The sequence below is a fragment of the Scyliorhinus canicula genome, chromosome 20 (genome assembly GCF_902713615.1).
Source record: "Scyliorhinus canicula chromosome 20, sScyCan1.1, whole genome shotgun sequence".
Lineage (NCBI taxonomy): Eukaryota > Metazoa > Chordata > Chondrichthyes > Carcharhiniformes > Scyliorhinidae > Scyliorhinus > Scyliorhinus canicula.
In genome coordinates, this window is record NC_052165.1 from 82,069,855 (window position 1) to 82,082,482 (window position 12,628).

Consider the following 12,628-nt stretch of genomic DNA (forward strand, 5'->3'; position numbering starts at 1 on the left):
CAGTGTTCCTGTTTGTGTGTATGTGTCAGTGTTCCTGTGTGTGTGTGCCAGTGTTCCTGTTTGTGTGTGTGTCAGTGTTCCTGTTTGTGTCTGTGTCAGTGTTCCTGTTTGTGTGTGTGTGTGCCAGTGTTCCTGTTTGTGTGTGTCTGTCAGTGTTCCTGTTTGTGGGTGTGTCAGTGTTCCTGTTTGTGTGTGTGTCAGTGTTCCTGTTTGTGTGTGTGTCAGTGTTCCTGTTTGTGTGTGTGTCAGTGTTCCTGTTTGTGTGTGTCAGTGTTCCTGTTTGTGTGTGTGTCAGTGTTCCTGTTTGTGTGTGTGTCAGTGTTCCTGTTTGTGTGTGCGCCAGTGTTCCAGTTTGTGTGTGTGCCAGTGTTCCTGTTTGTGTCTGTGCCAGTGTTCCTGTTTGTGTGTGTGTGCCAGTGTCCCTGTTTGTGTCTGTGCCAGTGTTCCTGTTTGTGTCTGTGTCAGTGTTCCTGTTTGTGTCTGTGTCAGTGTTCCTGTTTGTGTGTGTGTGTCAGTATTCCTGTTTGTGCGTGTGTGTGTGTGTCAGTGTTCCTGTGTGTGTATGTGTCAGTATTCCTGTTTGAGTGTGTGCCAGTGTTCCTGTTTGTGTGTGTGTGTGCCAGTGTTCCTGTTTGTGTGTGTGTGTCAGTGTTCCTGCTTGTGTGTGTGTCAGTGTTCCTGTTTGTCTGTGTGTGTGTCAGTGTTCCTGTTTGTCTGTGTCAGTGTTCCTGTTTTGTGTGTGTCAGTGTTCCTGTTTGTGTGTGTGTGTCAGTGTTCCTGTTTGTGTGTGTGTCAGTGTTCCTGTTTGTGTGTGTGTCAGTATTCCTGTTTTGTGTGTGTGTCAGTGTTCCTGTTTGTGCGTGTGTGTGTGTGTCAGTGTTTGTGTGTGTGTGCCAGTGTCCTGTTTGTGTGTGTGCCAGTGTTCCTGTTTGTGTGTGTGTGTGTCAGGGTCTTGTTTGTGTGTGTGTGTGTGCCAGTGTTCCTGTTTGTGTGTGTCAGTGTTCCTATTTGTGTATGTGTGTCAGTATTCCAGTTCATGTGCGTGCCTGTGTTCCTGTTCGTGTGTGTGTGTGTCAGTGTTCCTGTATGTGTTTCTGTATTCCTGTTTGTGTGTGTGCCAGTGTTCCTGTTTGTGTGTGTGTGTGTGTCAGTGTTCCTGTGTGTGTGTGTGTCAGTGTTCCTGTTTGTGTGTGTCAGTGTTCCTGTTGTGTGTGTCAGTGTTCCTGTTTGTGTGTATGCCAGTGTTACTGTTGTGTGTGTGTGTGTCAGTGTTCCTGTTTTGTGTGTGTCAGTGTTCCTGTTTTGTGTGTGTCAGTGTTCCTGTTTGTGTGTGTGTCAGTGTTCCTGTTTGTGTGTGTGCCAGTGTTCCAGTTTGTGTGTGTGCCAGTGTTCCTGTTTGTGTCTGTGTCAGTGTTCCTGTTTGTGTGTGTGTCAGTGTTCCCGTTTGTGTGTGTGTGTGTCAGTGTTCCTGTTTATGTGTGTGTGTCAGTGTTCCTGCTTGTCTGTGTGTCAGTGTTCCTGTTTGTGTGTGTCTGTGTGGTCCTGTTTGTGTGTGTGCCAGTGTTCCTGTTTGTGTGTGTGTCAGTGTTCCTGTTTGTATGTGTGTCAAGTATTCCTGTTCGTGTGTGTGTGTGTGTCAGTGTTCCTGTTTGTGTGTGTGTCAGTATTCCTGTTTGTGTGTGTATGCCAGTGTTCCTTTTTGTGTGTGTGCCAGTGTTCCTGTGTGTGTGTGTCAGTGTTCCTGTTTGTGTGTGTGTCAGTGTTCCTGTTTGTGTGTGTGTCAGTGTTCCTGTTTGTATGTGTGTCAAGTATTCCTGTTCGTGTGTGTGTGTGTGTGTCAGTGTTCCTGTTTGTGTGTGTGTCAGTGTTCCTGTTTGTGTGTGTGTGTCAGTGTTCCTGTTTGTGTGTGTGTGTGTGTCAGTGTTCCTGTTTGTGTGTGTGTGTCAGTGTTCCTGTTTGTGTGTGTGTGTGTGTGTGTCAGTGTTCCTGTTTGTGTGTGTGTGTCAGTGTTCCTGTTTGTGTGTATGTGCCAGTGTTCCTGTTTGTGTGTGTGCCAGTGTTCCTGTTTGTGTGTGTGCCAGTGTTCCTGTTTGTGTGTGTGTCAGTGTTCCTATTTGTGTATGTGTGTCAGTATTCCAGTTCATGTGCGAGCCTGTGTTCCTGTTCGTGTGTGTGTCAGTTTTCCTGTTTGCGTGTGTGTGTGTGTCAGTTTTGCTGTTTGTGTGTGTGTCAGTTTTCCTGTTTGTGTGTGTCAGTGTTCCTGTTTGTGTGTGTGTGTGTGTCAGTGTTCCTGTTTGTGTGTGTGTGTCAGTGTTCCTGCTTGTCTGTGTGTCAGTGTTCCTGTTTGTGTGTGTCTGTGTGGTCCTGTTTGTGTGTGTGCCAGTGTTCCTGCTTGTGTGTGTCAGTGTTCCTGTTTGTGTGTGTGTGTGTCAGTGTTCCTGTTTGTGTGTGTGTGTCAGTGTTCCTGTTTGTGTGTGTTTCAGTGTTCCAGTTTATGTGTGTGTCAGTGTTCCTGTTTGTATGTGTGTGTCAGTGTTCCTGTTTGTGTGTATGTGTCAGTGTTCCTGTTTGTGTGTATGTGTCAGTGTTCCTGTTTGTGTGTGTGCTAGTGTTCCAATTTGTGTGTGTGCCAGTGTTCCTGTTTGTGTGTGTGTCAAGTATTCCTGTTCGTGTGTGTGTGTCAGTGTTCCTGTTTGTGTGTATGTGTCAGTGTTCCTGTGTGTGTGTCAAGTATTCCTGTTCGTGTGTGTGTGTCAGTGTTCCTGTTTGTGTGTATGTGTCAGTGTTCCTGTGTGTGTGTGCCAGTTTTCCTGTTTGTGTGTGTGTCAGTGTTCCTGTTTGTGTCTGTGTCAGTGTTCCTGTTTGTGTGTGTGTGTGCCAGTGTTCCTGTTTGTGTGTGTGTCAGTGTTCCTGTTTGTGTGTGTGTGCCAGTGTTCCTGTTTGTGTGTGTGTCAGTGTTCCTGTTTGTGTGTGTGTCAGTGTTCCTGTTTGTGTGTGTGTGCCAGTGTTCCTGTTTGTGTGTGTGTGCCAGTGTTCCTGTTGTGTGTGTGTGTGTGTGTGCCAGTGTTCCCTGTTTGGTGTGTGTGGTGGTGGTGTTGTCGTGTGTGTTTGTGTCAGTGTTCCAGTTTGTGTGTGTGTCAGTGTTCCTGTTTGTGTGTGTGTGCCAGTGTTCCTGTTTGTGTGTGTGCCAGTGTTCCTGTTTGTGTGTGTGTCAGTGTTCCTGTTTGTGTGTGTGTGCCAGTGTTCCTGTTTGTGTGTGTGTGTGTGCCAGTGTTCCTGTTTGTGTGTGTGTGTGTGTGTGCCAGTGTTCCTGTTTGTGTGTGTGTGTGTGTGTGCCAGTGTTCCTGTTTGTGTGTGTGTGTGTCAGTGTTCCAGTTTGTGTGTGTGTCAGTGTTCCTGTTTGTGTGTGTGTGTGCCAGTGTTCCTGTTTGTGTGTGTGCCAGTGTTCCTGTTTGTGTGTGTGCCAGTGTTCCTGTTTGTGTGTGTGCCAGTGTTCCTGTTTGTGTGTGTGCCAGTGTTCCTGTTTGTGTGTGTGTGTCAGTGTTCTTGTTTGTGCGTGTGTGTGTCTCAGTGTTCCTGTTTGTGTGTGTGTGTGCCAGTGTTCCTGTTTGTGTGTGTCAGTGTTCCTATTTGTGTATGTGTCAGTATTCCAGTTCATGTGTGTGCCTGTGTTCCTGTTCGTGTGTGTGTCAGTTTTCCTGTTTGCGTGTGTGTGTCAGTTTTCCTGTTTGTGTGTGTGTGTCAGTGTTCCTGTTTGTGTGTGTGTGTCAGTGTTCCTGTTTGTGTGTGTGTGTCAGTGTTCCTGCTTGTCTGTGTGTCAGTGTTCCTGTTTGTGTGTGTCTGTGTGGTCCTGTTTGTGTGTGTGCCAGTGTTCCTGCTTGTGTGTGTCAGTGTTCCTGTTTGTGTGTGTGTGTGTCAGTGTTCCTGTTTGTGTGTGTGGTTCAGTGTTCCAGTTTGTGTGTGTGTCAGTGTTCCTGTTTGTATGTGTGTGTCAGTGTTCCTGTTTGTGTGTGTGTCAGTGTTCCTGTTTGTGTGTGTGTCAGTGTTCCTGTTTGTGTGTGTCAGTGTTCTTGTTTGTGTGTGTGTCAGTGTTCCTGTTTTGTGTGTGTGTCAGTGTTCCTGTTTGTGTGTCTGTCAGTGTTCCTGTTTGTGGGTGTGTCAGTGTTCCTGTTTGTGTGTGTCAGTGTTCCTGTTGTGTGTGTCAGTGTTCCTGTTTGTGTGTGTCAGTGTTCCTGTTTGTGTGTCTGTCAGTGTTCCTGTTTGTGTGTCTGTCAGTGTTCCTGTTTGTGGGTGTGTCAGTGTTCCTGTTTGTGTGTGCCAGTGTTCCTGTGTGTGTGTGTGCCAGTGTTCCTGTGTGTGTGTGTGTCAGTGTTCCTGTTTGTGTGTGTGTCAGTGTTCCTGTTTGTGTGTGTGTCAGTGTTCCTGTTTGTGTGTGTGTCAGTGTTCCTGTTTGTGTGTGTGTGCCAGTGTTCCAGTTTGTGTGTGTGCCAGTGTTCCTGTTTGTGTCTGTGTCAGTGTTCCTGTTTGTGTGTGTGTGTCAGTGTTCCTGTTTGTTTGTGTGTGTCAGTATTCCTGTTTGTGTGTGTATGCCAGTGTTCCTTTTTGTGTGTGTGCCAGTGTTCCTGTGTGTGTGTGTCAGTGTTCCTGTTTGTGTGTGTGTCAGTGTTCCTGTTTGTGTGTGTGTCAGTGTTCCTGTTTGTGTGTGTGTCAGTGTTCCTGTTTGTATGTGTGTCAGTATTCCTGTTCGTGTGTGTGTGTGTGTCAGTGTTCCTGTTTGTGTGTGTGCCAGTGTTCCTGTTTGTGTGTGTGTCAGTGTTCCTGTTTGTGTGTGTGTCAGTGTTCCTGTTTGTATGTGTGTCAAGTATTCCTGTTCGTGTGTGTGTGTGTGTCAGTGTTCCTGTTTGTGTCTGTGTCAGTGTTCCTGTTTGTGTGTGTGTGTCAGTGTTCCTGTTTGTGTGTGTGTGTGTGTCAGTGTTCCTGTTTGTGTGTGTGTGTCAGTGTTTCCTGTTTGTGTGTGTGTGTCAGTGTTCCTGTTTGTGTGTGTGTGTGTGTCAGTGTTCCTGTTTGTGTGTGTGTCAAGTATTCCTGTTCGTGTGTGTGTGTCAGTGTTCCTGTTTGTGTCTGTGTCAGTGTTCCTGTTTGTGTGTGTGTGTGTCAGTGTTCCTGTTTGTGTGTGTGCCAGTGTTCCTGTTTGTGTGTTTGTCAGTGTTCCTGTTTGTGTGTCTGTCAGTGTTCCTGTTTGTGGGTGTGTCAGTGTTCCTGTTTGTGTGTGTCAGTGTTCCTGTTTGTGTGTGTGTCAGTGTTCCAGTTTGTGTGTGTGTCAGTGTTCCTGTGTGTGTGTGTCAGTGTTCCTGTTTGTGTGTGTGTCAGTGTTCCTGTTTGTGTGTGTGTCAGTGTTCCAGTTTGTGTGTGTGTCAGTGTTCCTGTGTGTGTGTGTCAGTGTTCCTGTTTGTGTGTGTGTCAGTCTTCCTGTTTGTGTGTGTGCCAGTGTTCCTGTGTTTGTGTGTGTGTCAGTGTTCCTGTTTGTGTGTGCCAGTGTTCCTGTGTGTGTGTGTGCCAGTGTTCCTGTTTGTGTCTGTGTCAGTGTTCCTGTTTGTGTGTGTGTCAGTGTTCCTGTTTGTGTGTGTGTCAGTGTTCCTGTGTTTGTGTGTGTGTCAGTGTTCCTGTTTGTGTGTGTCAGTGTTCCTGTGTTTGTGTGTGTGTCAGTGTTCCTGTTTGTGTGTGCCAGTGTTCCTGTGTGTGTGTGTGCCAGTGTTCCTTTTGTGTGTGTGCCAGTGTTCCTGTGTGTGTGTGTCAGTGTTCCTTTTGTGTGTGTCAGTGTTCCTGTTTGTGTGTGTGTCAGTGTTCCTGTTTGTATGTGTGTCAAGTATTCCTGTTCGTGTGTGTGTGTGTGTCAGTGTTCCTGTTTGTGTGTGTGCCAGTGTTCCTGTTTGTGTGTGTGTCAGTGTTCCTGTTTGTGTGTGTCAGTGTTCCTGTTTGTATGTGTGTCAAGTATTCCTGTTCGTGTGTGTGTGTGTGTCAGTGTTCCTGTTTGTGTCTGTGTCAGTGTTCCTGTTTGTGTGTGTGTCAGTGTTCCTGTTTGTGTGTGTGTGTCAGTGTTCCTGTTTGTGTGTGTGTGTCAGTGTTCCTGTTTGTGTGTGTGTGTGTGTCAGTGTTCCTGTTTGTGTGTGTGTCAAGTATTCCTGTTCGTGTGTGTGTGTCAGTGTTCCTGTTTGTGTCTGTGTCAGTGTTCCTGTTTGTGTGTGTGTGTGTCAGTGTTCCTGTTTGTGTGTGTGCCAGTGTTCCTGTTTGTGTGTGTGCCAGTGTTCCTGTTTGTGTGTGTGCCAGTGTTCCTGTTTGTGTGTGTGCCAGTGTTCCTGTTTGTGTGTGTGTGTCAGTGTTCTTGTTTGTGCGTGTGTGTGTCTCAGTGTTCCTGTTTGTGTGTGTGCCAGTGTTCCTGTTTGTGTGTGTGCCAGTGTTCCTGTTTGTGTGTGTGCCAGTGTTCCTGTTTGTGTGTGTGCCAGTGTTCCTGTTTGTGTGTGTCAGTGTTCCTATTTGTGTATGTGTGTCAGTATTCCAGTTCATGTGTGTGCCTGTGTTCCTGTTCGTGTGTGTGTCAGTTTTCCTGTTTGTGTGTGTGTGTCAGTTTTCCTGTTTGTGTGTGTGTGTCAGTGTTCCTGTTTGTGTGTGTGTCAGTGTTCCTGTTTGTGTGTGTGTGTCAGTGTTCCTGCTTGTCTGTGTGTCAGTGTTCCTGTTTTGTGTGTGTCTGTGTGGTCCTGTTTGTGTGTGTGCCAGTGTTCCTGCTTGTGTGTGTGTGTCAGTGTTCCTGTTTGTGTGTGTGTGTGTCAGTGTTCCTCTTTGTGTGTGTGTCAGTGTTCCTGTTTGTGTGTGTGTGTGTCAGTGTTCCTGTTTGTGTGTGTGGTTCAGTGTTCCAGTTTGTGTGTGTGTCAGTGTTCCTGTTTGTATGTGTGTGTCAGTGTTCCTGTTTGTGTGTGTGTCAGTGTTCCTGTTTGTGTGTGTGTGTCAGTGTTCCTGTTTGTATGTGTGTGTCAGTGTTCCTGTTTGTGTGTGTGTCAGTGTTCCTGTTTTGTGTGTGTCAGTGTTCCTGTTTGTGTGTGTCAGTGTTCCTGTTTGTGTGTGTGTGTCAGTGTTCCTGTTTGTGTGTGTGTGTTTCAGTGTTCCTGTTTGTGTGTGTGTGTGTATCAGAGATCCTTCCAAGCGATTTTTCACAGTGCTCACCGAAGGTTTATCCTAACGAGAAGGATGGACGGTAGAAAGAGGAAAAATGACCGTGTATATCTCAGGAAATAAGGGAGAGTATCAAATTGAAGGAAAAGGCATACAAGGTGGCAAAGGTTAGTGGGAGACTAGAGGATTGGGAAATCTTCAGGGGGCAACTGAAAGCTACTAAAAATGCTATAAAGCAGAGCAAGATAGATTATGAGAGTAAACTTGCGCAGAATATAAAAACAAATTAAAAGTTTCTACAAATATGCAAATCAAAAAAGACTGGCTAAGGTAAATATTGTTCTTTAGAGGATGAGAAGGGAGATTTAATAATGGGAGATGAGGAAATGGCTGAGGAACCTGAACAGGTTTTTTGGGTCGGTCTTCACAGTGGAAGACACAAATAACATGTCAGTGTTATGGAAATGAGGCTATGACAGGTGAGGACCTTGAGAGGATTGTTATCACTAAGGAGGTAGTGATGGGCAAGCTAATGGGGCTAAAGGTATACAAGTCTCCTGGCCCTGATGGAATGCATCCCAGAGTGCTAAAAATTATGGCTAGGGAAATTGGAAATGCGCTCGTGATAATTTACCAAAATTTACTAGACTCTGGGGTGGTCCCGGAGGATTGGAAATTAGCAAACGTGACACCCATGTTTAAAAAATGAGGTAGGCAGAAAGCGGGTAATAATAGGTCAGTGAGCTTAACTTAGGTAGTAGGGAATATGCTGGAATCTATCATCAAGGAAGAAATAGCGAGGCATCTGGATGGAAATTGTCCCATTGGGCAGACGCAGCATGGGTTCATAAAGGGCAGGTCATGCCTAACTTAATTAGTGGAAATTTTTGAGGACATTACCAGTGCAGTAGATAACGGGGAGCCAATGGATGTGGTATATCTGGATTTCCAGAAAGCTTTTGACAAGGTGCCACACAAAATGTTGCTGCATAAGATAAAGATGCATGGCATTAAGGGTAAAGTAGTAGCATGGATAGAGGATTGGTTAATTAATAGAAAGCAAAGAGTGGGGATTAATGGGTTGGCAATCAGTAGCTAGTGGTGTCCCCTCAGGGATCAGTATTGGGCCCACAATTGTTCACAATTTACATAGGTGATTTGGAGTTGGGGACCAAGGGCAATGTGTCCAAGTTTGCAGACGACACTAAGATCAGTGGGAAAGCAAAAAGTGCAGAGGATACTGGAAGTCTGGAAAGGGATTTGGATAGTTTAAGTGAATGAAATGAAAATGAAAATCGCTTATTATCATGAGTAGGCTTCAATGAAGTTGCTGTGAAAAGCCCCTAGTCGCCGCATTCCGGCGCTTGTCCGGGGAGGCTGACACGGGAATTGAACCGTCCTGCTGGCCTGCTTGGTCTGTTTTAAAAGCCAGCGATTTAGCCCAGTGAGCTAAATCAGCCCCTGGGCTAGGGTCTGGCAGATGGAATGCAATGTTGACAAATGTGAGGTTATCCATTTTGGTAGGAATAACAGCAAAAGGGATTATTATTTAAATGATAAAATACTAAAACATGCTGCTGTGCAGAGAGACCTGGGTGTGCTAGTGCATGAGTCGCAAAAAGTTGGTTTAAAGGTGCAAGAGGTGATTAAGAAGGCAAAAGTCCTTCATTGTCCTTCATTGCCAGAGGGATGGTGTTTAAGACTAGGGAGGTTATGCTGCAACTGTATAAAGTATTAGTGAGGCCACACCTGGAGTATTGTGTTCAGTTTTGGACTCTTTACCTGAGAAAGCACGTACTGGCGCTGGAGGGTGTGCAGAGGAGATTCACTAGGTTAATCCCAGAGCTGAGGGGGTTGAGTAGACTGGGACTGTACTCGTTGGAATTCAGAAGGATGAGGGGGGGATCTTATAGAAACTTATGAAGAAAATTATGAAGGAAATAGATAGGATAGATGCGGGCAGGTTATAGCCACTGGCAGGTGGAAGCAGAACTATGGCACATAACCTCAAAATACGGGAAAATAAATTTAGGACTGAGTTTAGGAGGAACTTCTTCACCCAAAGGGTTGTGAATCAATGGAATTCCTTGCCCAGTGAAGCAGTTGAGGCTCCTTATTTAAATGTTTTTAAGATAAAGATAGATAGTTTTTTGAAGAATAAATGATTAAAGGTTTATGGTGTTCGGGCGGGAAAGTGGATCTGAGTCCACAGAAAGTCAGCCATGATCTCATTGAATGGCGAAGCAGGCTCGCGGGGCCAGATGGCCTACTCCTGCTCCTAGTTCTTATTTCTTATGTGACACACTGATCTAATCTTCCTTTATAACACCGTGCTTTTTGGACCCTCTCCCACCGTCTAAGCTTCCGCGGTAATACAAGAACTTTGCTTTGTCACCTAGGCACAGGAAGAAGGTCAGATCTTTTGGAGAACCAAAGAATGCCACTGGATGAAGCAACAGGAGGAGATGCAGCAGAAGCTACAGTGGGAGCTACAAAAGGCGAACAAGGTGAGAAACAGCAGGCCCTGGGGCTGCAGCTGGGCCCGGGTGGTGAGGTCCTAGGCCTTGGCGGTGAGGCCCAGGGGCTCGGGCTGGGCCTGGGTGGCGAGGCCCTGGGGCTGGGCCCGGGCGGTGAGGCCCTGGGACTGGGGCTGGGCCTGGGCGGTGAGGCCCTGGGGCTGGGGCTGGGCCCGGGCGGCGAGGCACTGGGGCAGGGCCTGGCGGCAAGGCCCTGGGGCTGGGCCCGGGCAGTGAGGCCCTGGGGCTGGGGCTGGGCTCGGGCGGCGAGGCACTGGGGCAGGGCCTGGTGGCAAGGCCCTGGGGCTGGACCCAGGCGGGAAGGCCCGAATGTTGGGCCCGGGTGGAGAGGCCCTAAGGTTTGGTCAGGGCAATGAAGCCCTAGGGCTTGGCCAGGGCGGTGAGGCCCCGGGGCTGGGCTGGCAGCAAGGCCCTGAGGCTGTGGCTGGACCCCGGCGGCGAGGCCCTGGGGCTGGGGCTGGGCATGGGCGGCGAAGCTCTGGGGCTGGGCCCCGGCGGCGAGGCTCTGGGGCTGGGCCCGGGCGGTGAGGCCCTGGGGCTGGGCCTGGGCGGTGAGGCCCTGGGGCTGGGCCTGGGCGGTGAGGCCCTGGGGCTGGGCCCGGGCGGTGAGGCCCTGGGGCTGGACCCCGGCAGCGAGGCCCTGGGGCTGGACCCCGGCAGCGAGGCCCTAAGTTTGGGCCCGGGTGGAGAGGCCCTAAGGTTTGGTCAGGGCAATGAAGCCCTAGGGCTGGGCCAGGGCGGCGAGGCCCCGGGGCTGGGCTGGCAGCGAGGCCCTGAGGCTGTGGCTGGACCCCGGCGGCGAGGCCCTGAGGCTGAGGCTGGGCCTGGGCGGCGAGGCCCTGGGGCTGGGCCCGGGCGGTGATCCCCTGGGGCAGGGCCTGGGCGGTGAGGCCCTGGGGCTGGGGCTGGGCCCGGGCGGCGAGGCACTGGGGCAGGGCCCGGTCAGGCCTTGGGGCTGGACCCCGGCGGCGAGGCCCTGGCGCTGGACCCGGGCGGCGAGGCCCTAAGATTGGGCCTGGGTGGAGAGGCCCTGTTTGGTCAGGGCAATGAAGCCCTAGGGCTTGGCCAGGGCGGGGAGGCCCCGGGGCTGGGCTGGCAGCAAGGCCCTGAGGCTGTGGCTGGACCCCGGCGGCGAGGCCCTGGGGCTGGGGCTGGGCATGGGCGGCGAAGCTCTGGGGCTGGGCCCCGGCGGCGAGGCTCTGGGGCTGGGCCCGGGCGGTGAGGCCCTGGGGCTTGGCCTGGGCGGTGAGGCCCTGGGGCTGGGCCTGGGCGGTGAGGCCCTGGGGCTGGACCCCGGCAGCGAGGCCCTGGGGCTGGACCCCGGCAGCGAGGCCCTAAGTTTGGGCTCGGGTGGAGAGGCCCTAAGGTTTGGTCAGGGCAATGAAGCCCTAGGGCTGGGCCAGGGCGGCGAGGCCCCGGGGCTGGGCTGGCAGCGAGGCCCTGAGGCTGTGGCTGGACCCCGGCGGCGAGGACCTGAGGCTGAGGCTGGGCTGGGCGGCAAGACCCTGGGGCTGGGCCCGGGCGGCGAGGCCCTGGGGCTGGACCCCGGCGGCGAGGCCCTGGGGCTGGACCCGGGCGGCGAGGCCCTAAGATTGGGCCTGGGTGGAGAGGCCCTGTTTGGTCAGGGCAATGAAGCCCTAGGGCTGGGCCAAGTCGGCGAGGCCCCGGGGCTGGGCTGGCAGCGAGGCCCTGAGGCTGTGGCTGGACCCCGGTAGCGAGGCCCTGGGGCTGGGGCTGGGCCCGGGCGGTGGCCCTGGGGCTGGGCCCGGGCGGTGAGGCCCTGGGGCTGGATCCCGGCGGCGAGGCCCTGTTGCTCGTTCTGGGTGAGTGTGCTTTACACTCAATTTGGCTCTGTTTTATTCCTTAGCTCTAGAGTCGTCAGGTATCGTTAAGATACCGCCACAAGATTCAAGTTCAAGTTCAGACCAATAACTCAATACACCAGTTAGTAAGTTTAAACAGGACACGTTTATTATAATACAGTTATCTATTAATTATGCATATAAAACTACAAGACTAGGCTAATCCTACCACTAACAGGCCAATACTTATCTGGAATAAGGGAACTGCTGGATCAGGGAACAATGGCCTCTTGCTTTGTCCTGGATCCGCAGGCTTCCAGTCGGTGTGGACTAAAGGGGTCAGGAGTGTCTACTCTCGTAGCGTGCGTTGTATGACACTTACTTGATGGCGGCTGCTGACCAGGCCTCTCCTTCTCAAGGTTCTTCTGGTCGCCTCATTATAGGAAGGACGTGGAAGCTTTGGAACGGGTGCAGAGGAGATTTACCAGGATGTTGCCTGGTATGGAGGGAAAATCTTATGAGGAAAGGCTGATGGACTTGAGGTTGTTTTCGTTAGAGAGAAGAAGGTTTAGAGGTGACTTAATAGAGGCATACAAAATGATCAGAGGGTTAGATAGGGTGGACAGCGAGAGCCTTCTCCCGCGGATGGAGGTGGCTAGCACGAGGGGACATAGCCTTAAATTGAGGGGTAATAGATATAGGACAGAGGTCAGAGGTGGGTTTTTTACGCAAAGAGTGGTGAGGCCGTGGAATGCCCTACCTGCAACAGTAGTGAACTCGCCAACATTGAGGGCATTTAAAAGTTTATTAGATAAGCATATGGATGATAAGGGCACAGTGTAGGTTAGATGGCCTTTAGTTTTTTTCCATGTCGGTGCAACATCGAGGGCCGAAGGGCCTGTACTGCGCTGTATCGTTCTATGTTCTAAAGGTGTTCTGCTGGGAGGGCCGGCTGGTCAAGAAGAGTGCGGGGAGGCTGGTCAAGGAGAGCGAATCAGTCCTGGGACCTGACTTTTATAGGTCCCAGGGCTTCGCGTCCTTCTGGGCGGACCCTCTCTAAACCTGCAATCGATTGGGTCTCTTCCCAATCGATTGATTTGAATTTCCCCAATAACGGGCTGT

At 50.6% G+C, this 12,628-nt stretch overlaps 1 protein-coding gene across 1 annotated transcript in view; it reads left to right on the forward strand.

Annotated features, from left to right (window-relative positions):
• The window catches only part of LOC119954972 (differentially expressed in FDCP 6 homolog), a 125,965-nt gene that overhangs the window by 92,225 nt on the left and 21,112 nt on the right, over positions 1-12,628 (forward strand). The window contains exon 7 of the mRNA XM_038780736.1: positions 9,567-9,674. Within this exon, the coding sequence (XP_038636664.1) occupies positions 9,567-9,674 (108 nt within the window). The remainder of the gene's footprint in view (positions 1-9,566; positions 9,675-12,628) is intronic.